This window comes from Nannospalax galili, unplaced genomic scaffold (genome assembly GCF_000622305.1).
Source record: "Nannospalax galili isolate Female #2095 unplaced genomic scaffold, S.galili_v1.0 scaffold720, whole genome shotgun sequence".
NCBI classification, from domain to species: domain Eukaryota; kingdom Metazoa; phylum Chordata; class Mammalia; order Rodentia; family Spalacidae; genus Nannospalax; species Nannospalax galili.
Genome location: NW_008346927.1, coordinates 1336196 through 1362601, shown reverse-complemented (window position 1 = coordinate 1362601; position 26406 = coordinate 1336196). Strand labels below are relative to the sequence as shown.

At 35.6% G+C, this 26406-nt stretch overlaps 1 protein-coding gene across 10 annotated transcripts in view; it reads right to left on the bottom strand.

Moving 5' to 3' along the window:
* Kcnc2 (potassium voltage-gated channel subfamily C member 2) overlaps positions 1-26406 on the bottom strand; it is a 224345-nt gene that overhangs the window by 4016 nt on the left and 193923 nt on the right. For 5 of the 10 annotated variants that reach the window (XM_008843374.2, XM_008843373.3, XM_008843378.3 and 2 more), the window contains 2 exons: positions 5357-6284; positions 3180-3344 (listed from right to left, as the gene is read on the bottom strand). In XM_008843374.2, the coding sequence (XP_008841596.1) occupies positions 3180-3344; positions 5357-6284 (1093 nt within the window). Of the gene's footprint in view, positions 1-3179; positions 3345-4858; positions 4963-5356; positions 6285-26406 lie in introns of all 10 variants that reach the window. The other 5 variants (XM_008843380.3, XM_008843379.2, XM_008843381.2 and 2 more) reach the window with 4 other exon arrangements.

The window sequence follows — 26406 nt, the reverse complement described above, 5'->3', positions numbered from 1 at the left end:
ATGTATCTAGAATTAATAATAGCTTCATACCAGGAGAATAATCAGAGAGAAGAATGATGAACATCCCTTCCCCCCACGCACATATATCGCCTTCCAGTAAACTGGCTCTTTTCTAAAGATTTTGTCAATAGACATTTATACCATTCATGAATTATGATAGTGTTTTCTAGGATATATAATTTCTGTTGATTAAAAATTTATCTGCTAATGCTTTGTTAGTATCCTTTATTATAAAATATGACAGAGTGTGAATATTTCATTCTATGCTGCTAGATGATGCAATAGCTAGTGGGAGGATGTTGTAAATATTTTTTTAATTGCAAGTAACTTATCTTTATACAGAAAACTTCATGTTCATGGTAAGCTTTTATTGCTCTCTGTACAGTACTGAAAATAGAACTTTGGGAAATACAGAGAAAAAGATTCCTCCTATGCAGTAGAATTTGATTAGGTAACCTAAAAATGTAAACTAGATTGCAAAAATTAATAAATGTTAATTAAAGGAGTGAATGCGTCAAAGGGGTTGCTAATGCCCCAAGTTCCCTGTAGAACTCTCAGACATGTAATGATCTGTTAGATGGTGTTATATTAATCACACAGTAATATAGGAATCTTGATTGCTATTCTAAATGCTAGCTGTTCTTCTAAATTATAGTTTTCAAAATAAATATTTTTATTTGATTTACAGATCATTTTATTTTTAATATATGTAATTACAATATCCACTTGAAAAGTTTCCTTTCTAATTTAGTAACACATATTTAATTAGTAAAATTATATGTTCTTCAATACATTTAGTTTTCCTTATTCTAAATATTTCTGATTAGAAAATCTGACAATTTATTTTTTGCTTAATCAAGTTTTTACTAGAGTAGCTAAAACTATAAATGAAGGTATAAATATATAAATTATTCATGAGAATACACAAAGTAAAACCTATTTAAAACTAACATCTGAATATACAACTTTTATTTTATTCAGTTCATGTGCTCATTTGGAGCAATGTTAAAACTGCCTACACATGTAGTATACATGGGTATGTTTTAGTTTAGATAATATGCTTTCTTAAAACAAAATATATAAAGAAAAATATTTGTGATTACTCTTCAAAGGAATCCTTAGATTTTCTTAACTCATGCCTGAACATATTCATATTTATACATAAATTAGCAGCAGGAATCCAGTAATTTTAAAATTTAGACAGGAAGAAATTTTAGAACATTAAAATTAATAGAAATGATCAATTTGCAAAGTTAGTGATTGGGTCCTATAGGAAGTAAATGCTTAGGTAAGATACAAGAACTCTGTTATCAATATTCAAGAAGAGTGGAGGGGAAATAAATGGATTTCTGGTCTATCTGAAGGATAAGACAAAAAGAAAAATGGAAAGTTTGCTCAGAAACAATACCATGCATAGTAGTAAAAAACATATAGCTATGAAAGAAATCTGCAGAAATGTGAGAGCATTGATGTGGCAAGGAATGATGAGAAATAAAATGCTCAGATGAGCTAATCAGTTCACAAACAATGTCCTCAATAAAAGAGAAAACTTGCATTTGTGAAATAAAATTGCATGTGTCTTTCCATGCAAACTAAATATCTTATTAACTGCTTTGCTCATGAAAATTGGTAATGTTTTTGAAAATTTGTAATTTTATAGTAAAATTTTATATTAGCATAGTACCTTATAAATTGTAAAGCCTTTCTCAACTGTAATTTCTTTGGACAGTTTAAGATGGAAAATATTGTCTAACATGGGAGAACAATTTTAGCCTGGTCTTTAAACACAATACATTGGAATAAATTGTACATATACTACTTTACTGGGTGATACATAAAATAGATGTAAATAAATGGATATAAATTTAATCACATATACATATAAATGTATATATCTACATAGACATAAGTATGCATTTAGAGACATAGCTGGTTAGATATATATGCACTTAGAAGAGTATGCTGAATTTGAGCTAATATTATCTAATGTATGCACATATATTTTGTTCAAATACTGTAAGATTTTAAGTATCCCCCAAATATTTAAATTTTAACACATACACTAATGTAATATAGTGAACAAGCAGGCTCATTCAGAATTGAAATGCATTTTAGTTCAAGAAACATGTAGATAATGAAATTAACTGGACTAAAGAGGTATTTGAACTATTACGCATCACAAAAGAAAACAAAATGAAGAGTTCTTGGTCTTCTTTTCATTCAGGCCTTAAAACACTGAACAGGGGACAATATGAAATGATCAGAAGCAACAGAAGAATGATACAAAGTAAGTAATGAATATTAGAAAAACAGGGCAGTACAGAATAAATACTCAAGTTTAAAATGCTGATGAATTAGAGGAACTGTGTCGTATAACAAATATGAACATCAATCATATAAGAGCGGGGAACTAATATGAAACCTTTTGAGTGGCTTTCCATTTGAATTTAGTCAATTAGCATAAGAAATCATGTCTTCACCTATTCTAGCATATTCTTTAACAGACACATGCTCAGCCATCTTCATTCAACAAATATTAATCATCTTCTACATGTCAAGTACTGGTTAGTATCCCTTTGAAAACTACTAATGAATTTAAAATTACTCTTATTGGTGGTGAAGAAAAGTTCTATAAGTGTATTTCCAGAGTGCATTATTGACCTTGAAGGTGATTTTTCAATTGCACTTGGCGAGGCATCTTGCACTTTGTGATACTTGAAAAACTATGGGCATAAGTTGCCTGAGTATTGCATATGTGATTTAGAACGTGTTGTGTTTTCATTTTGAAAGAAGAATACCTTATGACTGCTTTATGGTTATCAATTACTTATCAGATATAATAACAGAGCCAGTTGGTGCATATTATTTTAATAAAAAGATAGCTTTTAAAGACTTGAGAGACTGGTTTAATGTTTACATATTTCATTGAAAATCTGCCCATAGACAAATGGCAAACCAATGGGAAGGGGTGGTAAAAGAAGAAAGGGTACATGCCTTTTGTACATGACAATCAAGTAAGGCTCTTAAGTAGATATTATAAAATATTTATAATGGGGAGATGTGATAGAGAGAATAAAAGAACACCACATGCAGACTTTCCTAGAAAATGATGAATGAGCAGTTTGCATCACTCTTAATGTCTTAGTCACTTGCTATGATTTGATTAAATGCATGCCTACCTTTCCCGATCCCTCCATCAGAAGCACACGTGTAATCACCTGTCGTCAATAGGAAACACGTTTCCCCTCTTCTGTTTTTGTCTCTGGTACTAGAGCGTCTGATGGGGAGCCTTTCTGGGGGTGATAATGGTGGCTCACTTCCTGTACTGTCGTCACCTGATAACACTGTCACAGCACCATGCCCATTGACAGACAGTGACGGATGAGGAAATGAGACAATACAGAGAGTTTACAACAGATGCCCAGAGTCCAGCCACTCAATCTACAAACGCAATCATCACATCACAAAAGAAAAAGAATTTTCATCATTCACCACAAAAAAGTTACATGAAATAAAATGGAAATGTATTAAAAAGGAGAGAAACATTCTTTAGGAAATGTTGATGCTTTTTTTTAAGTTTGTCTCATGGATAACTGGCTTTCACACAGGTGACCTGAACTCTGAATAAATGAGATAATGAATTCCTTCACACGTATCATAAAATTTGTTACATAATATTCAGCTACTGTCAGGAGGAGTTGTTAAAAGTAGAGCTTATTTATGACAACCTCTCAAGTAAGTATTTTGTTTGCAGTTCTTTAAGAGGCATGTTTTTATTATTTTCCTAAAAAGCAATTTCCCCTAAAATCTTAATTAAAATATTCACAAAGCCAACAGCTCAAAACTACTTTGAGCATATAGTAGAGCAAGGTCTCCAATGCCCTTGAAATAATCATTTACTTGTTTGCTTGCCAAGACTCACATCCTACACACTAGCTTGAAGTTAGTGTTTGCCAGAGATGAGAGTGTGTCCTCTTTGTTCTTTTCTTAAGGGATCTGCATAGATAAGCTGAAAACAGTCTAATTAGTTCAGCGATCTCAGTTAAACTCCTCCTTTCCGAAAGATATCCTTTTGAGTTGTCAAGTTTGTAGTGATAAAATTTGCAGATAAACTCCAAAATATAAATTAGGAGTGTGGATAAAAGTTTAAAACAGAAGGTTGTCACATTTCTTTTTCTGTTTGCCTCATAAAAACTTTTGAAAGCTAAGGAGGGATATTTACAAATGGAGCACAAAATCATCAGAACTTTTTTTTTCTTTCATAAGAAAAAGATAAACTAAATCTAAAATAAAGGTTTTTGAAAGCTAAGGAGGGATATTTACAAATGGAGCACAAAATCATCAGAAGTTTTTTTTTCTTTCATAAGAAAAAGATAAACTAAATCTAAAATAAAGGCAATACACCTTAAATTTTCAAGGTAGGATAAAAGCTATTTAAATTATTTATCAACAAAACGTTACACCTGACTCAGATATAACAGAAGCAAAGACTCTACTGTGACTTTGGCACACTATCAAATTAGAACCAATCAATTCTAGATTACATTTAGCATACAGAGGAGCAGGAGTTCAGCTAATGTCAAGCAGTAAAGTATCTAAAATTCAGCTCTAGAAGGGCCCAAGACATAATGCAGTAAAAAATGAGTATCAGAAAGATTCAATTTTGACCTTGATTATCCACAGCAGATTATGTATACCCTGAACAATGGTGGTTTTTAAAATAGTGTATGGAACTTCGTGTCACCAAAAGTGTTAGGTTGCCATATCCTATCTAGTTTAGAAACAATGAAAATTTTATCAATTCCCTAAAATATTTCTAAGAATGAACTTTGTTATTGAAAGATGTCTTCCAGGTCACCTTTGTGGTGTTTAGGCCTTCGATGTGCAAGCATCCGTTCTCCTTAAGTAACTGCTTCTTATGAATTAGGTTGAGATGTAAAGTACCACGTGACAGAGGTAAGACTGAGACAAACACACCAAGCCAAATGACATGAAGGCCAACATTTGAAGATGAAGAACGGAAAATGGTCAAGATCACACCATCACATCATGCAGAGAAACAAAGAAACATCGGCACAGAAGCAACAAATGGGCAAAAAAAAAATTTGATACCATCAGCAAAGGTCATTCTCACCAAAGCAAGAAAACTCTATAGACCAGCTCTACAGCTTTCTATTGGGGGGGGGGGTTCATGTAGAAATGCTACAGTCTAGCTCTCTACAAGCCTGACACAACCACGTATTGTATGATAAAACTGAAAACTCATGTATATTTACAGAAAATGGGATAGCTACTTTCTGTCTATGGAATCTACTGGTCTATAAAGTATGACATACATTTGGAAATTGTGCCTTACCTGATCTGTTATGCTCCAGAAGTCGGTGTTCTTTGCCCAGACCCGTGTCACTCTGTGTACTGTTGCAAGCCATGTTTAACTCTGTCTTGCAAAATGTAGGTGAGCTTGCCTGAGGCGCAGGAGGAATGTGCTTCTTTCTCTTTCTTGGAAGTTTCTGCTTCGCCATTGCCAAGGAGTAGTACATTCCAAAGTTGTTGACAATGACAGGCACAGGCATGGCTATTGTCAGCACTCCAGCCAGAGCGCATAAGGCCCCCACCAGCATTCCTGACCACGTTTGGGGATACATATCCCCATAGCCTAAGGTCGTCATGGTCACCACAGCCCACCAGAAGCCAATGGGGATGTTTTTGAACTGTGTATGCTCACTAGCTGAAGGGTCATTGGGCTGAGCTCCTACTCTTTCCGCATAGTAGATCATTGTAGCAAATATCAAAACTCCGAGAGCCAGGAAGATGATCAGCAGCAAAAATTCATTAGTGCTTGCGCGAAGAGTGTGTCCAAGCACCCTCAGGCCTACAAAATGGCGGGTGAGCTTGAAGATTCTCAAGATCCTCACAAACCTTACCACCCTGAGGAAGCCAAGCACATCTTTAGCAGCTTTGGATGAGAGCCCGCTGAGTCCCACCTCTAAATAGAAGGGGAGGATGGCCACAAAGTCAATGATGTTCAAGAGATTTTTGACGAATTCAAGTTTATTAGGTGAAAAAACAATACGGACTAAAAATTCAAAAGTAAACCACACCACACACACTCCTTCTATGTATGTCAAGGCAGGATCCGTTTCGATTTCATACTGCAGAACAACACTCGTGCCGTTGATGACTGGCTCTGTCTTGTTCTTAACAATATTGAAAGCTTCATGTGTTTCCAGGCAAAAGGTTGTGATTGAAACCAAGATGAAGAATAAGGAGGCAAAAGCAATAAACTGTAGGAGAAAAAGAAATAAAAATACAGAGTGATCTGAATCATCACATACTTTGACTCAAATCTGAAAACACTGATGCCTATAAACAAAAAAGAGTAATAGGACATTTGAAAATTTCACTTGGGATGCTTCTCAAGTTAAAGAGGCTGTAAGTAGCATCAATCAGACTGTCCATGTAAGGTGCTTCAACTTCTGTTTCCTGCTTATATAGAGATAAAATTTTGCTTTATGTTGGAGAATAATTTCCTGAAACTTTTGTTTAAAAAAATAGAAACCTGTGAAGAAAGCATAAAAATGACTTCAGGAGAGTTTTAAATGGCAACAATCTGGAAAAGAAAAGCAAAATATGACTCCAGATATTGCTTATGACCTAGAAATTTTCACATCAAGTTTTATACCTATGTTATTTCATACTGATGGGAATTTAGAAGCCACAAAAATTTAGCTGTCCATTTCTGTTTATAAATAAAATGTTCTGTGTGCCATGAGTTATGAACATGGAAAGAATATTTGCAATATATTCTAAAAAATAAAGTAAATCTAGGGGGAAAAAGCGAGGTGAGGAATGTGAAAGTAGAGGACCTGAGTTAAGGAGCACATTGCAATGCAGTTATCTTCCTCTGCCTAAAAATGGAACTTCAAAGTGCTGGAAGAAACAATTATGAGGTTCTACTTTTTAAATTAAGTACTTAATTTCTTATCACTAATGTATGAAAACATACACACTTCCAAATACAGATTAATCATAAGAACTCCCAGCTACATAATTCTAATGATTACTAGGTACTGTTAAATTGATTCACAACAAGCCACAAAATAACACTACCAGTATTATCATTTTATAGTTCAGGAATATCAGGAGTAAAGAGCTTAAATGAACTCTTCCTAAGTCAGTTGATATAAAATGATAGATGCAGGACACTAACCTGACAGATTCAGCTGTAGTCCCATTTCCTTAAGTTATCAAATTCCCAAATGAAGCATACAGCTATATTGGAAACCATTCTCTTACATTGGGACTCCATACTTCTTAGTATTCCAGACATGAATATCTGAAACCCAGGTATATGAATGGAGGGCACTGCCGTCCTGGAGGCTGGAGCATTTCAAAATGGCTGTAGGTCTCCAGTGTTCTCTCATCATCTCCCAGGTGCCGCATTTGCTGTAGAAAAGACCAACTGACACTCCTCACTTCTCAATGTGGGAGTCAATAAGAAGGCTGAGCATGTTCCAGGAAGAGATGGCCCTCCCTTTTCAGTCTAACAAACATGAGTGTCACACAAAATGTCTAAGCAATCAGTACTGTGACTCTGCCTTAGACCACGTTTGGGGATACATATCCCCATAGCCTAAGGTTGTCATGGTCACCTCATACATCAGCTCCTTGGTGAGGAAATTCTCATAATGCAGATATTGTATGGGCTATATCAATTTACCTCAATATAAACATTCAATTAGATTTCCAGATAGAAATATATAATAGGAAGATAGGATGTTGAGAAAATAAATTATTATTATTTTCATCAAAGAGTAAACTTTCCTTTTAGTTTGAAAATAAATAAAACTGGGTTCTACAGCTTACAAATACCAAACTTTCAAAATTGATTTGAATTCTTATAAACTATAGTCATTTACTTTGTTTGATGTTTTCACATGTTTAATAATAATTTTACCTGACTGCAACTACCTTGAAGACAGGGAATTTCATATTCTGTCCTTAGAGTCAAGGACAGGACCTGACTAAAGGCAAGAAGAGGGTGTTCAGTTCCTATTACTGATTAGTAAAGGGATAGATATTTTAACTATGTTGCTGGAATATGCTTAGATTCCAATAGCCCTAAGGCAGAATCATTCTTCTCATTCACCTATTGATGCATAATCAGGAACCTTGGCCCATAATATAAACTTTAAAGGGGGAATTTTTGTGAAGAAAATAAAATCAAACTGTATCTTATTAAACACAATCAAGCAATTTAATGTTTGAAAATTAACATTATAAAAGAGATTTTTAAGTTATTAAAATACATAATATGGAATTTCTCATTTGTTAACTCTATTGTTAACTCTAACTTTCCTGGGATCCACAATTGAGCTTTGCCAGTTAATCATGTGGCTTTATACTATTTAGAACTATGTACTCCATCTCCTTCCCTATGGAACACTCAGCTTTTAAAATTCCTCCTAGCCTTTACCAAATCAATGTAGGGACTGAAGAGATGACTCAGTAGTTAAAAGCACCTATTGCTCTTGCAGAATACCCAGGTCTGGTTCCTAGAACCCACATGGCATCTATTAACAGTCTGTAACTCCAGTTCCAAGGGATAGTCACTCTTTTCTGGTCTCCATGGGCATTGCATGCACCTTCAAGCATGCAGGCAAAGTAACAACATGCATAAAGTAAAAATAAGTAACTCAAAAGGTTTGTACAAACAAAAACAATGTAATCAATTTTCCTTTGCTTTGAACTCCTATGCTTCACCCTTACAAGCTAAACTTTAACCTTATACCCTGTTCCCTATTATGACTCTCTTATGCCCCAGCTAGGAATAATGTATGCATGTGATGTGGTAATTAGACCTAAGACTTCGACTGAAACAATAATAACATGAAAACAATGTGCCCTACCCATACAAGTGTCAAAAACAACACATAGACATAGGCTGATAATATCTGTTTTCTGATTTGTGTGCTGGTTTGGATTAGTGGGTTCAGAAAAGTTCATCTTTCCCTTGTAAACTCTGGCTAAAGATTCTTGGAGACAAAGTTCCTCATTGTTTCCATACACCCTGACTGATATGCTGTTCAACAAGTACAAAAGGAGGACCTTTGTTCAAGAGGACAGAACAGGACAGTTCTGAGAGAAATCAGAACACTTCAGAACAGATCAGACTCACTCTTGATTAAATGACTCCAAGAGGTAGTTTTTCTTTCATGAGGCACCACCATACCCATGAAATAAATCCATTTTAGTGTGTGGACTAAGAATGTTATATGTTTTAAAATTTGGAATGCCTCATTTTTATTATATTCTTAAGGCTTTCATTCTTAAATAATGAAATAAGAAGAGCAAAATTTCAAATACCAAAGTATCAGAAGTTCATGGAAGCCCTGATGCATTTGAACTTTGGGAAATCTGCCATGCTGAGTATTTTTAGAAAAGCACATAAAGGATTAGAAGGCTATGCAGTGAGCTATTATTTGAACTTTGAAAAAAATGTACAAGTACACAAATTTATGATATGTCCATAATATAACTTTAACAAGTAAAGTAGCTCAACCTCTTTTTATTTGAAGTGAACTCCAAAGAATCAAGTTAAATTAAAAATAAACAGCTGTGGAACAATAAGATACAGAGTCCAATTCCACTTCTTTTCATACACCTTTAGAAACAAATAAGCAAATATATTTCAGCAGTAACATGGATATAAAAGAATAGTATCAGATGGGGTATTGCTAAAATCTTGTCTGTAAAAGTTAGATTTCTGTACAAAAATTTTAATCATGTAGTTTAAGTTTAAACTACAAAGTTCAAAGAAAAAAATGACCAATAGGATTAAATTTAGATTTTAAAAACTTAGATCACTCTGAACATTTTGTTGATTTTATTAGTCTACAATTTGCCATCTTAATTTTTTATTTGCTCCTACAGCATCCTAACCTTAAAGATACTCTTGAGTCATAATTAGGAAAAGTGCTGTACTCTTCATGGAACTGTGATCTCAAGAAAGACAAGACAAATCTCTTTCACTAGTAATTCTCTTCACAAGGGCCAGCCAAACAGTAATAACTGGGACTCCATGTCTGCTGCTGCTATGAAGAACTGAGAATGACTTGAGTTTTTTTTCAGGCTGGAAACATCAAGTTTGCTTTATCCAAGTTTTCCCATTTAAAAATAGAACCACAGATTTTCTTGCACTTTGAGAACTGAATTAAAGTGGAGAAAGCTGATCCTTCTCCAACAGAGATGATTACGGAGCATATGATTACCCAGTTCAGATATCAATGGAAACGATTAAATTTCTAGAATCTGTATATTGGTATGTATATAATGTTACCTATATACACATAAAATACATTTAGTTGCATGATATATATTATTCATAAGTATAGCTTATAGAAAGACATGCTTATATTATACATATAGGTCTGGAAATTAATATAACACAATGTAACATTCATTTCTTAACAAGAAAGTATTCCCAGGTGTTGATTTAACCATTGACATCTATGTTGGCGCTAAAAATATAAATTCTGTTCTGCTTTGTTTCAGGAATATATTTGTCCAATATAAGCATAAAACATTTCATTTATAGTTTTACTTATTTTAATATTTATTTATTATTTTCATTTTATGTGTATGAGGGTATTGTCTGCAAGTGTATAAGTGTACCAGTGTTGTGCAATGCCTGTAGAGGTCAGAAGAGAGTATCAGATTCTCCTGAAACCGGAATTATAAGCACTTTTTGGCTGCCATGTAGGTACTATGAATCCAACCTGGGTCTTCTGCAAGATCAGCCATGCTTTTAACCACTAAGTCATCTTTCCAGCCCCTAGTCCTTTTATTTCTATGCCACAGACTAATTTCACTGAGATTGCAATTGTTTAGAGTCTACCCACATCCAAGTATAGTTGGGGGGGGCAGGTACAAGTATGAGAAGGTTATATGTATTATTGAAATAAATTATGGCATACAAAGTTAGGTAACTAGCATTAAGTAACCAGTTATGAATGCACAGGACTGTCTTACTTTCGTAAGTCTCATGGTGAAATTTTAAAGTGTTTTTGTATTCACCTATTTCATGAAACTAATTTTTATAACTGTTTCATCAGACTGAGAAAAAATATTACTTCTCAGTTATAAGGATGATTAAAAAGGTATATAACATATTGTCAGACATGGGAAACCTCCCCTTGAGTTGTTGGTAATAGTAGTACAACAGACTCCCAAAATAATACAGGCTATTGCCACAGCTCTTGATTGTCTCCCAGAATTTGAAAGTAAGACCCTTTGCTGAAGACAGGACATAATGCAGACATAAGGCTTGGATCAATGTAGCTTTAACTGATCTGGAAGCTCGTCCTTGAAGACTAATTCTTCTAGTATCAGAAGATACTATGCAAGGTGCCAAGGGAGAAAACCAATCAATAATCCTACCCATCTGTAAAGTCTATGAGCCATAAAAATGACAAGCCCAGAAAACTAACTCTATTGATACAGGAATGGCACTTTTATCTTGGAGGTAATCAATAGGTATCTACTTGGACTTAAGGCCCACTCAATTGGAGGGAACTCATGTGTGGTACTGTAAACATAGCCAAATACATATGGTCATCAATTCTAGAGAAAAACCTACACTGCCACTTCTCTAGACCAACATAATTTCTTACAGCATTCTAAATACATACATATCCTTATATGTAAGACAAAACTCAATGAATGCATCTAGTCTAACAATTTTAATTTCAATTAAATATGCTGGTAGCAGTATATGACACAACAGATTGCACTTCTCCTTTTTACAGAGAGCCAAACCGAAGTTTAGAGGGTAAAGGCAAAGCTACTTTATAACATGTATTTCATCCTTGAATGTGCTTTTCTTATGTTCTTTTTCAAAGGTGCTTATTTTTATGTATAGCATTTGCTGCAAGTATGTTGTTGGGTAGTCATCCTCCGAAAAACTAAAACTGAACAGGGGCGGGTCTAGAGACCAAAGCTGAGAAATGTTGAAAGACGCTGAGAGATGCTGAGAAACACTGAGTGCACTGGGGAAAAGGGGCGGAATCATCACCATTTTGGAAACAGAGTGCTAGGACCACAGGGAGACAGCTTGAAAAGTTAGTGGAGACCATGGGCAGGACACACTGATGACATGCGTTTCAAATATGGGAAAGAAAAAGCCTTTGAGAATTCATGCCATTGTAAGTCACCTGCTCCCGATTTCATAAACTATGCAAAACCCAAATAGAAGGTATTCTGTCTGTTTTGTCAGCCCTGGGATCTCAGAGGGCGCATGTGTCGGTCTCCCAAGGCCACGGGGGGGGGGGGGGGGGGGATTTGTCACAATATGTGTATGTGTACTACGTGTGTGCAATGCCTGCAGAAGCCAGAAGAGGGTGTCAGATCCCCTGGAACTGGAGTTACAGATGACTGTGAGCTGGCGGGTGTTGGAAACTGAACCTTGATCATCTGTAAGAGTAACAAGTACTCCTAACTACTGAGCCATTTATTTCTCCGGCCCCTATATGTGCCTTTGTTAAACAAGAATTTTTAATTATACTGAACAAAAAGACTTGAACAAAATTACCAGAATATTTCAATGAATAGTATTTTATTCACATATGCAAAGACATATACAGACACATACACATACACACACACATGCACACACATAATTATCAATAATTCAAGTGTAATAATCTAGAAGAACTAAATTTCTAAGCTTTTATTCCTCATTTGTTGTACATATTCTTACACATTTTAACACTTTTCAAAGTTCTTATAAAGTAAAGTTATAGTAGCTAAATGCTTATTCCACATAAGACAAAAGGACTGAGGAAATAAGCATCAAGGTGAAGCAAAGTACAAATTTTAGGACTAAAGCATAACCTTCATGAATGGACAGGTATGAGCTGGATTCTTCCTTTCCCTTTATGTTTCCATTTTAGTCTCTATTTTCTAGCTGGGGGAAGAAATGGATGATTCATAGATTATTTAGGTCATTTCAGAGCTTTCAGACCAAGGTTTACAGGACTTGCCCTTGATATAGAGATAACAGGAGGAAAGCTATTCAATATTTAATAAAGTTAGAAAATACTGCATTTAATATTCTCTTGAGCTTGCAGAGGGCTGTCTCTGAAGGAAACCAAAAGCGACTCTTCCCACATGTATAATCTTAAAAATAAAGTCAGTAAACCATTCTCTGAAATGACACTCACAGTGTGAATGGCTACAATCTTAAAATCAAAGCATTTCTTTGAAAATAGCTGCTGAATTGCTCACTAGGAATAAAGTGTCCGAGAGCTATCTATACGCCAGTGTTTCCTATATAGTCTCTCTATTTTTTAACATTGTGTTTCTTTTAAAATTTCAGCTGTTTTGGCAATGGCCCAAATCTTCAGGCTTTATTTTATATTATTCTAATTCATTGCTTTTGTTTTGCTTTGTTTCGATAAAAGGCACATTTTAGGAACACGAAGCAAATTGGTCGTCTAAAATCTTTAATAATTTATTACACATCTGACTATTTTTCATTTTCATTTTAAAAATATAAATACTATTTTAAAAGATTATTAATATTGAATATTATTTAATGGTTAAATATTTTGTGAAAAGATTACAAATTGAGAAAGAACTCTTTTATCTAAACATCCCCAAAAGGTTGCACTCATTCTTTGAAGTATTAGAATACTCTGTATGGTTGCATTTCTTCTCTAATCTGCAAACTTTTCTCTTTTTCCTCTTACTATTTTTTGGAAGGTGGTGTTTAGAGATAGAGTCTCACAAAGTAGTCCAGGTTGGCCTCAAACTTATGATCTTCCTGAGCCCACATACCAAGTGTTGAAATTACAAGCATTTGCCAATGTGCGTGGGTTGCAAATATCATCATTGACCATGCAAAAGTCTGCAATTCAATAAATATTTCTTGACCAACAATTAAGTTAAATATTCTCTCATGAGATTCTAGAAGAAACAAGATTAATACCTGATTGTGAGAAGTTCATAATCTATTTGGAGGGAACAAACTAGAGGAGAACCAAATACATTAAATATGTAGGTAGAGTAAATCTAATCAATAAGTCAAAGTGCTGAAGTCAGTCACCAGTCTAGTTCAGTCTTCTCCATAAAGAGCAGAAAGCTTTTGTTGAAGTTATCTGTAGCACCACTGTTGTCAGCATATAAATAAATGTCTTTTATACTCACATTTCCAAAATCAGTAAATGTTTACAGGCACCAGAATCTGGGACAAGGATCTGTGATTAGACAGGTCATATGCCTTAGGAAAGAACCTACTACCAATATTCTACTAAATGAACATAGTGTTAAAATTACTGTTGAGGCTGGAGAGATGACTCAGTGGTAAAGAGCACTGACTGCTCTTGCAAAGGACCAGGATTTGGTTCCCAGCACCCACATGGTGGCTAACAACCATTCCTAACTCCAGTTCTAGGCAATCCAATACCCTCTTTTGACCTCTGCAGGCATTGTATGACATGGGTGCACTTACATACATGCAGGCAATATACTCAGACAATAAAATAAATAAATGTTAAAATTACTACTAATGACTTTTTACTATACTCATAGACTAGTGCATACCTCAACCTTCATCAGAGAAGCTTCTTTCAGTAAAAGGCATTTATCACAGAAAGCTGCACCTGGTCAATGTGCGGACACTGCAGAGTCATCAGCCCCAAGAGCATAAATGTTACATCCCTCTCCCCAAGGCTCAGGGTCCTCATGTAACAAGGTGGGGCCAGCATGTACAAATCCCATGTACGCTCAAACCAGAAAAAAATCCATCATAAACACGGGGAAGTGGGTAAGAAACCCCAACACAACTTAAGGAAATTTTGGCAATCAGTGGTTGGGGGAGGGCGAATCATACATATTTGCCTCTTTGAAAGTATTTTGAAATATATTGAAATTACTAAAAGTAGCTAATTAACACATATATTACCTCACATATTTATCACCATCAAGTTTTGATGGGTAACGAAGTGCAGTATCAATAGCCAATATTGTTTGAAGATCTATTGGATCTCTCTGATCAACAATTCTCAAAGAGGGAATAATGGAATAATGGCTTATAACCATGTGACATGAGTCTCACTGGTTAGCTCTACTCCTACCCTACCTCACTTCTTATCGAGGAGAATTGGAAGACTGTGGTCAAGGACTATAGAGTCTAAGGATAGAATTAAGTGTAATATTTGCCTTAGGTAGGACCAATGTCATTTCGTTTGTCTTTTAGAATGACAAAATGGTCCTTTCCTAACACTTACTGATAATTCTGCATATGATTACATGGTGACCCCTGAAACAAGGAAAGCATCTATAATGGTCACAGTCAGCCACATACTAACTGCCCTGAAGTGGATTTTCTGTAGGGCCTAAAATTTGTGGCCTCTGTAATGTCTTCTCCTTGGGCAGCATCAGTCACCACAGCCTCTGGTTCTAACTCTGTGAGAGTACTTTTAGAGGTGTTTTTCATGGTAGTCTGACGGAAAAATACATCTTCTTTGGTGTCTTTTCTGATCATGGTCCATGTCTGTTTCTTACATGGAACCATTTTTCTACTCCTAAAACTGTTGCTGTGATGACCTTCATCATCACACCTACCTGCAGGTGGCTCATAAAACAGTTCCAGGGATGCTGAAGAGTAAAGTAAGTGTGAAGCAGATAGATTAATTTCAGGAACTGTGAGTTTCTGGGGCTATTAATGAAGAAAATAGCATCTAAAATAAATCTAGTGGGAAAAGCCTAATGTTAACAAGAACGAATAAGGGAGGCACAGAAATTCTTGAATAATTTCAATGAAGCAGAGGAACTTAAATGTGAAGAACACAGGTACGAACATTACATCAAATGAAGAAAGTTTCAAAATGGTGACATGAATCAAGCAGCATACCACAAAGTAGAAAATGACCTCTTTTAAAGGGATGATGAAATGAGGCACCTCTGATTATTAGTAATTACAGAAGTTATTTCACAGGCAAGAAAGTAAAAGAATGATAAAAAAAAAAAAAGCTGGGTGTATTTAGGATGCCATTGTGGAATGCCAGTTTTTATAAAAAAAGAAAAATTCTCAGAGATTTGTGTTCTTACAGTCCTGGAGGCTGAAAGTCTAAGATCAAAGTGCAGGAAGTGCTTGGCAAAGTCATGCATTGCTTTGCAGGTGGCTGCTTTTTCACCTTGTCCTTTTTTATGCACACTCTCCATAGCCTCTTCTTGATACCAACACCAGCCCTGTTGTGTCAAGGTTCTCAACTTTGTGGCTTTATTTAATCTTAACTCTACCTTTGAGGCCCTATCTCCAAAGGCATTACCTTTGGTTAAAACTTCAAAATCTGAATTTTTTAGTTGGACAATATTTAGCCTGCAACATTGAGTTCATTAATTTTTATGAATAGAGATTATGAATTCCATGGGTCCAAGAGACCAAGAAGAGAAGAGCACCATGTCTCAGGTTGTTCAAGGAACAGGAAGGAGTCAGTGGTAACAGGGTGGGAACATAGACTCAAGGAGGAGATACAAAAACAAGGTGTCAGGACCAAGTAGAATATTTAGGAATAGTAGAGTGTTGGCATAAAAGTAATAAAAATTGAAGCAATGCAATGGAATTAAAACTCTGGGTTAAGTATTATGAGTTGAAATCTTTTTTTTTTATCTTTTTGAGACAAGGTCTCCCTGTAGCCCCAGCTGATCTAGAACTCCCTATGTAGATCAGGCTGGCCTTGAACTCACAGAGATCCACCTACCTCTGCCCCCCAAGTGCCGGGATTAAAGGCATGTGCCACCATGCCCGGCTATGAGTTGAAATTTTAAATTAATCAAACGTTCAACTTATGTGTTATGCTTTTGGCTTGACTTGGTGCCACATAAAAGGCCTTCTCCTGTAACAAGCCATCTTCTCAGAGCTTAAAAGGGAAATTACACTGCATATAAAACTGACCCTCAACACAAGGAATGAGAGAAACAGGTGTGTGCTAAGTACTTCAAGCAGAAGACAGAAAATTCATTTTTATTTTGTGAGATGATTTCATCAAGACTTTCATACAATAAACAATCATTGGTGGTGTAGCCGATAAAGTGTTTGAGATCCTTATTACAGATTTGGGCAGATGAACCGGAGACAAAACAACTGATTTTAATTTTTAACGAACATGTCTAGACAGGTAAGAAAGAGATGGGAATGTGAGATTCTAGGGCAAGATTGGTCACATTTCCTCAGCTTGCCAATGCATTCATTTTCACTTTCAGTTATCATTATTTCCCCAGCAAAGTATTTCCATTACTTTGGATGAATTTTAGAACTTTACAAGATAAATTAGATGATTGTCACTTTCTTGATATTTAAAAATCATTTTTCTGTAATAGGTAAGCAAAATGTAAATATGATGAAAAACTGTCCATCTCACTTGAAATTTTGATTTTGTTTAAAACAACTAGTGGTCTTAGATGAATGAGTCCTAGGAAGCAAGGAGGATATATATGTGAAATACTTTCATTAGAACCTGTCTAGTATTTGGTCCTGGATTATAGTTCCCTGAGGTGCTGTTTATTGAATTCTATTCTAACCTAACAAATTCTAATGTCATCTCACACTGCATCTTTTACCTTTCATACTTTATGTCCATGTTACCAGTGTGACTGTTGTAATAAACATTCTGGAAACTGTAAGCACAGCTTTCCATCCCAAGAGGAAAGTATGAGTACACTGAATTTCATTCCTCAGGAAGAGTAAGTGTCCACTAATTGTGTGGAATAAATATTCTTTAAATTATCTGGATTATAAAATGGTACAAAAATAACCTTTCTAACTTGATGTTGTCATTGTTATTAAAAGACAATTTAAATTTCTTCCAAATGAGAAATTTTACTCTATTATCAAATGTGGCAAATAATCAGAACAGATGCTTTCAAAAATAGACTTTGAAATGCCAATAGAAACTGCATACCCTCAAGTTGATTTCTTTGAACAAATTACATTGCCTTTTAATATGGAATTTGACCAGTCAAACTTGTTTCTACGAATGAATTTTAAGGGTTTTATCAATGCCCAAAATGCTTTTATTTTAAATATATTGTTTAACTTATGTGCCAAGTATTAAGTTTAAGTATAACATTTTTTCAAACACAATTTGTTTTTGTTGGTTCTCTTTTCCTTCCTCTTCTTCCTCCATCCCCACCCTTCAATGTAGTTGCATAGGCAAGAAGGTTTTTCAATAATACTTCCAAATTGGACATGAAATTGACAAACAGAATTGCATAAAATTAGAAGCCTTCTACCCAGCAAAGGAAGCTGTGATCAGAGCAAACAAACAGCCTCCAGAACAGGAGACAGCTTTGCCGGTTATATTTCAGACAGGGGTTGAGATCTAGAAAACGTAAAGAACTGAAAACACCAAGCACCAACAAAACAAAACCGTCAGCCAATAACCAAGTTAATAAAATGAAGATGGGTTTTGAAAGAATAAACACAAATGGTCAATAAATATTTAAGTGTTTTATATTCAAATTTAGTGAATATAACTCCATAAAGGTTTGGGGGGCTTGTTTGTTCGTTTGTTTTGAGACAGGGTCTCCCTGTAGCCCCAGATGGTCTGGAACTCGCTAGATAGACTCAGATGGCCTCAAACTTACAGAGATTTGCCTGTCTCTGCCTCCTGAGTGCTAGGAGTGTGTGCCACCACACTCAGCTTAAAGTACGTTTTTAATCTGTTCAGAATGTTCTGGTAGGCATTGTGGGAAATTTAGGTTGTGAATATGAACATTCTACTACAATTCCATACATGTTATGCAGCATCAACACTTAGTAGGTTTTAGGAAATTTTATACCGCTTACAACACTGTGAGTATATTCTCACAAAATAACAACAAAAAAACTATGTAAGTGCGAAAGGACACACTACTATTGAATTTATTTGTTTTCTGAACATCTGGTAAATATCAATTTACTAACTTGAGTTTTCACAAGATAGCATTAATGGTCCAAGAACTAAAATATGACAGATAATCACCAGTCTTAGACGTAATGGATTTCATTGGTAAAAATAACACTAAGTACAAGGATTCAGTTGATCCCTAGTCAGAAATCAAACAACCCAATATATTGTGGTGATTCAACACATTGATGTGTTTAAAGGAAAGTCCAATTTTGCCTTATTTTAAAATAAATTTTGGGAATAATGAAATGCATTTTATTTAGAGTTATATTTTTATAATCTTGATATTATTACAAATGCTTATACTATAGAAAGTAAGTTTTATTCTTTACTAAAATTAAAATTAAAATTAATTAAAAAGACCCCACACAATATCAAGCTTCTCTTAAACTTATGAAGTAAAATTACATTGCTGTTCTCAATTTATTACACACTCAACTCATAAACTTAGGTATGAAAATCTTGTGTTGAAAGGCACTTAAAATACCAAGTATGCCTCTCAATAGTATCATTTATCTTCTATAGAAATAGAATAATTAGCAGACAATTAAATTTATGATAGAAATATTTTCCTTGTAGTCTGCTTGCTTATTTCCTCAATTCTTTAATATTTACTCAATGCTATTTGTCTAGTTAGCAAAAAGAAAAATAAAAGTATCACAGTAATTTTCTACTCTGTTTTCTTAAGTTCTTCCACAAACTTTGTTATTATATTATCTCTAGTAGATTTATTCCAGTTTGCTTTCTATTAGTGTAATAAAACGCTGATCCAAACAAACCTGGAAAAGAAAAGGATTTATTTTAGCTTACAGTTCACCACCAAGGGAAGCCAGGGCAGGAACAGAAGCAGCACAGAGGCCATGGAGGAATGCTGCTTAGTGTTTTTCCTCTCTGGCATGCTCAGCTCCTTTTCTCATACACTCCAGGCCCACTTGTCCACAGGTGGTACTGCCAACAGTGGGCTGAATCCTCCTATGTCAATTAACAGTTAAGACATACCTCGCAGACATTCCCACAGTCTAGACTGGGGAGGAATTTTTCAAATGAGGTTCCTTCTTCCCAAGTGACTCTAGTTTGTGTCAAGTTGACAGAAACTAACCAGCACAATTGACCCCTTGTCAACACAACACACAAACACATCATTATTAAACTATAATCATTCCATTCTTGTTTATCCTCAAGATCTCATTTTAATATAATACAAAACATGGTTCAACTTTTTAATTATAATTTTGCAAAATCCATACAACATATTCTTGTATTTAGATCCCCTCCTCTTGATACCCCCCAATTTCATGTATGCATATATAAAATATATATATATAATATATATATATATAATCCAATTAGTATCCCCTTTAGCCCACTAGTGTAGGTTCATGTACTGGAGCCTGCTTAAGTTACCAAGTGTCCTGCCCTTAAAAGAGACTGTCTCTCACCCTCCTAGCAGCTATCTGTTTCCAATAGTTTCTCCCCATTTCTATGCTGGGTTTTTGTCTGGCTTAAGTTTTCATGGATCTAGTGCATGTTGTCACCATCACTGTGAGTTCATATGTGCAACTCCAAGCATCCTACAGTCTTTTAAAAACTCCAATGATTTAAAAGTCCAAGTTTTCTTTAAAAAAAAAAACAAGTGTCTTCATGCTGTGAACCTTCAGATTTAAGTTCAAGAGGCCCACAAAGACTGGTATGTTCATGTGATACTTTGGATTAAGAATCTGTGGATTAAGAATCTGTGCTTTAGTAAGACAATTGATGCTGGTTAGCTGGGGCTGAAGAATCAATTGGGGTTAATAAGGGAGCAACATAATTATGACAAAACACCTGAGAAGTATTTTCTCAGGGTCAGCACACAAAAGCTGTAGTTCAGTGGAGAACCAAGGCTACATGCACATCAAGTTAGCAGCAGAATTTGGCAATGTGTAAGAATCTCCCATATTTTGCTGGTTTTGAAGCCATGAGGAGGTTATGGAGAACACCTGAGGCCTGGCACTGTGAGCGACAACCCCAGATTTGAAGAGGTCGTGGAGAGAAGTTTAAGGCATTGCACCATGTGGCAGGGCCAGAGTCTTGTGGAGAGGCCAGGAGAGGGCATTGGTGAAGGTGCAGCCTCAGTTGCAATAGAGTGGAGACCCCAGGATATTGGAGATGCCAGAACCATAGGATGACCACTAAGGACAGTGGTAGGTGTGGAGTGGAGCATGTTTGAGCTTAGGAGTCAAGCTCTGTGTGTTGTGAATGGTAGAGTTGGAAAAGTGGACCTGCCTTAGCCCTTTGGAGCCCAGAAGATCATGAGTGAGTCTCAGATGTCAGATTTAGAAACTGGAAAAAAACTAGATGTGAGGATTGAATTCAGAACCAAATTATAATGGGTTCAGAATGACTAAGACTTGAAGGACTAACTCCTGTTGCCAAAACCCACTGCAGCATGAAAGACAAAGTCAAGGCAAATCTTAAAGGAGTAGCACAATGGAAGGAAGACCTATTTGCTTGGTCTCGGCTGTTTCTTTTGAAAAAAGAAATCCGTGAAATGGAAGAGCTTAAACAGAAGACAGTGCACATCTGTGAAAATACCCAAGTTAAAATCTAAGTGCCATGGAAACATGTCAGAGGTCTGAAATACAGCTTCAATTTTCACGGAACTTAACTCATTTTCCTCTTGGGCTTAGCATGTTGTTTCTGTTGATTTTTTTTTTTTTTTTTCGGTCTTGTTTTGAGGCAGGGTCTCCTTGCAGGCCCCACTGCCCTGGAACTCACTATGTAGACCAGGCAGGCCTTGAACTCACAGAGATCCTCCTGTCTCTGCCTACCAAGTGCTGGTACTACAGGTGTGCGCCACCACGCCCGGCTTCTGTTGAATATTTTTGATGGGGTAAAATTAGAGTATATGCAATATGGCTGCTTTGGAATGTCTTTTTGTGGACAAATTTTGTAGTTTTAGGAAATCTTATTTCAGTTCTTCATACCCAAACACAACTAGGCTCAATTAACCATTCTTTATAACCAATACTTAAGAAATATAAAGAAGTCCCTTTACTGGTTAGGTCAAGAAAAAAATGCATGGTCTTCCACACCTTCAGCCTCTGAGTAGAAACCTTGCAGAGCTCAAAAGCTGTCAGCATGAAGCTTCAAATTGATGAGAGTTAATATCTCCTCCATGTGTCAGCTACACTATCTATACTTTACATATGCTAGGAAGACGCAGGGAAATGACTGGATCGCACAGTTTATGAGAGTAAAATCAACTTCACTGGCCCCTTCATTACAAAATAGTAATAGTAGAGCTGGGGAAATGTCTCAGGGCTTAAAATGCTTACTGGGCAAGCGTAAGGACCCAAGTGTAAGTCCCAGTATTTACATAAAAAGCTGGACAGCAAGAGTGTACAATTCCAGCGTTGGAAGGAGGATCATGGGAGCTCTTTGGCAAGACAGTTTAGCCAGCTGATGAGCTACAGGTTCAACTAAAGACCATAGCTCATAAAAGAAGGCAGAAAGCAATAGAGAAAGATACTGATACTGGCTTCTAACCTCTACATGTGGATGTTCAGTATGTACATGAGGGCACAGATGTGCACACTCATGCATATGCCACACATAAATAATCATAAGTAGAATGTAATTGTCTCTTGTGTAATGCATTTTCTGGTAAGCAGATTTCATCACATGGATCCTTGATTTGTGCATAGAAATGTGGGTGTTAATAATCAGTTGCTATGCAAAATTAAGAAAATATAATTAATGAATATAACTATATGATGACTGATTACTACTGGACAGTAAATGAAATATTTTGAGAATATATATTTACTCATAACATCTTCTCTCTTTTAAACTCTAAGCAAAGTACTGAAAATTTCAAAATCAGATTCTTTCAAGAATTAACTGTGCTGAAAGGAATATTCCCATACTGACACTTAACGTTGTTATTTCATTTTGATTGTTGAGGTGAGATATGCACTAATAGAGTTTGAAATCAGTCCTATCGGTATGCACTTTTTTGTTGTTGGTCTTTTTGAGACAGGGTCCCCTTGTAGCCATCCCCAGCTGTCCTGGAACTCACTATGTAGACCAGGCTGGCCTTGAACTCACAGAGATCTGCCTGCCTCTGCCTCCCAAGTGCTGGGACTACAGGCATGCGCCACCACACCCAGCTGGTATTCACTTTTTAAAAAGTAAATTTGGAGTTTACTATGGAAAAAGGTTTTACTATATTTAAACACGAATCTTAAGCAAGAGGGAGAGAGACATAGAAGAAAACCACAGTAATCCATGCATCTCAAGAGAGACTCACCCAGTCAGAGTGTGGGGGCACATGCCTTTAGTTTCAGTACCAGGAGGCAGGAACAGGCAGACCTCTGAGAGATCGAGGCCAGACTGCTCTACATAGCAAGTTCCAGACCAGCTGGGGTTATAGGGAGACCCTTCCTCAAAAGAGAGAGGCAGAGACAGAGGCAGAGACAGAAAGAGACAGAGAATCACCTCATACATATTCTTAAATACAAGAACTAAAAAATGAAGTATATATGTGTAAATTCATAGAATATTTAATTTAGACACATACTTATCAAGGTTGATGAGCCTTAATTGGGTTTGAAGAAAATGACTTTGTAAATTATAAATTACAACTCTTTTGAAAAGCTGCATTTTTAGTAAAGATGATAAAATATACTCATGGGACACTTGTATGCACCCACAACACATTATGTATGCAAACATGCAGTAAAATTAATGGTCAAATTAATTAGCTAGCTAGACAAATTAATTACTCTAGCTCTTAGCTCAATTCTTTATTTTTTCCATTTGCCTGATTTTCCTATATCTGATTACATGGTATAGAAGAAGGTAAATTTTACAAGATTGGGGCTAAATCATATTTTCACCAGTTTCATTTGTTTAAATCTGGACAATATACTTAGGCTATTCGTGTCCCACTTTAAGGGTACAGATAATAGAACTCTTTATATAGTTGCTGTTTGATCCAGAAAATGACCTGATATATATATATAAGGTATTGCATAATGTCAGAAAGTGTCTTTTCTAGCATAAAAGATGCCTTGATAGCACTTTAAAAAACCAGAAAACTACATCACAGCCTTGTACACTCACTGAAGAGGTGTTCAATAAACATTGTTTCATCTCTCCTTCTTAGGCGTGCTATCTTTTTGAACAAAGAAATGGCCTATAAAACATTGTGTTACTTTTGCTGACTTTTTAATGTAAACAATCCAGGAGAATAATCACCAACTTTTATAATCTTAAATAGTTAAACATAGAATTAATTCTAATTTTGAATTATCCTATGTGCCTAGGATAATATATACAATTTCAAAGATTTAAGGAACAATGAGATTTGCTCTCTACTGAAACTGTACCTAACCCAATAAACTTTAGAGGCTCAGCAGACACATTAGAATACTGTCATTCCTCTGGTACATTAGCATAAAGGGTAATTGAAAATTTATGGGTGCAAGGGTTGACTAATAGAATGACAGATACAAAATACCATAGTCAACCTGACATTAAAGCATATTGTATATTTGTACAGTAGTAGTTCTGAAGTTATGCAGAACACTGTACATATAAATCAATGTCAATAAAATTTAGCAATATTTATTATTCTGGTTGTAGTAGTAAATTGGGAGTACATTTCTCAGGCTGTTTTGCTGTCCATTTTAGCTGTTCTTACCTGTGGCTAAGTACCATTGATTGAAAGAGAAAACTAGTGATTTTGTAGTAGGATAGTTGTAATGCCTAGTTTGATTCAGTTAAGAAAGTCTTAAAAGGGGGCTGGAGAGATAACATGGTGCTAATAGCACTGACTGCTCTTATAGAGCAAGGCTAGCAACCATGCATAATTCCAGTTCCAGAGGATCAAACATTCTCTTTTGGCCTCCACATGCACTGCATGCCTGTGGTACACTTCCATGCAGGCAAAATATCCCTATACATTGTTATAGTTTGCTTCTCCATTGCTGTGATAAAACATTCTTACCAATACCAACTTGGGGAGGAAATGGTTTATTTAGCTTACATCTCCTAGGTAATACAGTTCATCACTAAGGGAGACCAACGTAGGAACTCAGGGCAGGAACCTGGAGGTAGGAGCTGAAGCAGAGGCCATGGAGGAATTCTCCTTACTGGCTTGCTCCTATGGCCCTTGCTCAACCTGTTTTTTGATACAGCACAGACCCACCTACCCAGGTTGGCACCACCCACAGTGAGCTGGGCCCTCCCACATCACACAACAATCAAGAACATTTGCCTAACAGACATGGGCACAGGCCAGTCCAGTGGAGGCAATTCATCAATTGAGGTTCCCTCTACTTAGGTGTGTTATGTTAACAACTAAAGTTATTCAGCACATACATTAAAAAAAAAAAAAAATCTAAATTTTTTAAAGTCTTAAAAGATACTATTAAATCCAAAATAAGTGGTTTAAATTTAAATTTAAAGAAATAAAATGTTAATGATGGAAAGGAAGGATTTTTTTTTTCTAATTACACACCAAAAAGGGACTTCGGCAATGTGTCCGAGGCCCTTCCAGGAGGCCTATTACTGTTATTTAAATGTATGTCTTACAGGAGAATCTCTCTACGCTGCTAAAGTCCTGAAAATAGTCAACATTTGGGAAATCAAAAGATTTGAGACGATTAAATAGCTAAAAAGGAAAACAGAAAAAGAATCAGGTAAAAACCATATACAAAAGATTATTTACTCTTAGCTTTTCAGGAACTTGTCTATAGAACTTAAAAATTTCTGATAATTTGCTGAGCCCCTGAGAATGACAACATTAACTTGCAATTTTCTTTCTCTTGTCAGTTTAAAGCAGAACTTTAATTCTATCTCAGGGAAGGTTTTTGAACTACAGATCTTGAAATGCCTTTGATCTGACACGATTTTCAGACACAGATCTGTCAAAATTGGCAAATAAATATAACTTGCAGACTATTAAAGGGGTTTATCTCTCAATGAGACCTTCCACTGAAGTTCAAAGAATAACACTCATTCAAAGGAATACAAAAGTGTCCCTCAATACAAAGATGTTTATTTCAAAGATAGGTAAAATATATTCTAAACTGCAGCAAAATAAACCCTTGGATCCCTCATTCTATGCAGTTGTTGCCGATACTGTCCTGAGATGCTGTCCTCATAGACAAGCTACTGATATATCTTCCATGAACAACTCAGATCTGTAATGTCTGAATGGCTCTTTAAACTGCCCTGAAACAAATGTTACTAATAATGACAAAAATATTGATGATGATTTATGCCGCCAGGGTTTTTTAATAAGCTTGTCAAAAATGTTCATGATTGGCTAAATTCTGCTAAAAGGAAATTTTGATTGCAAATCAATCAGAGCTTTCAAAGTAAAAGAAAATTTCAATACCAATTTATGAGTCCAGGTCTTTGTAATTTGTGTACATTCTTGTTCTTTTTTTAGGGACATAAAGTTTTT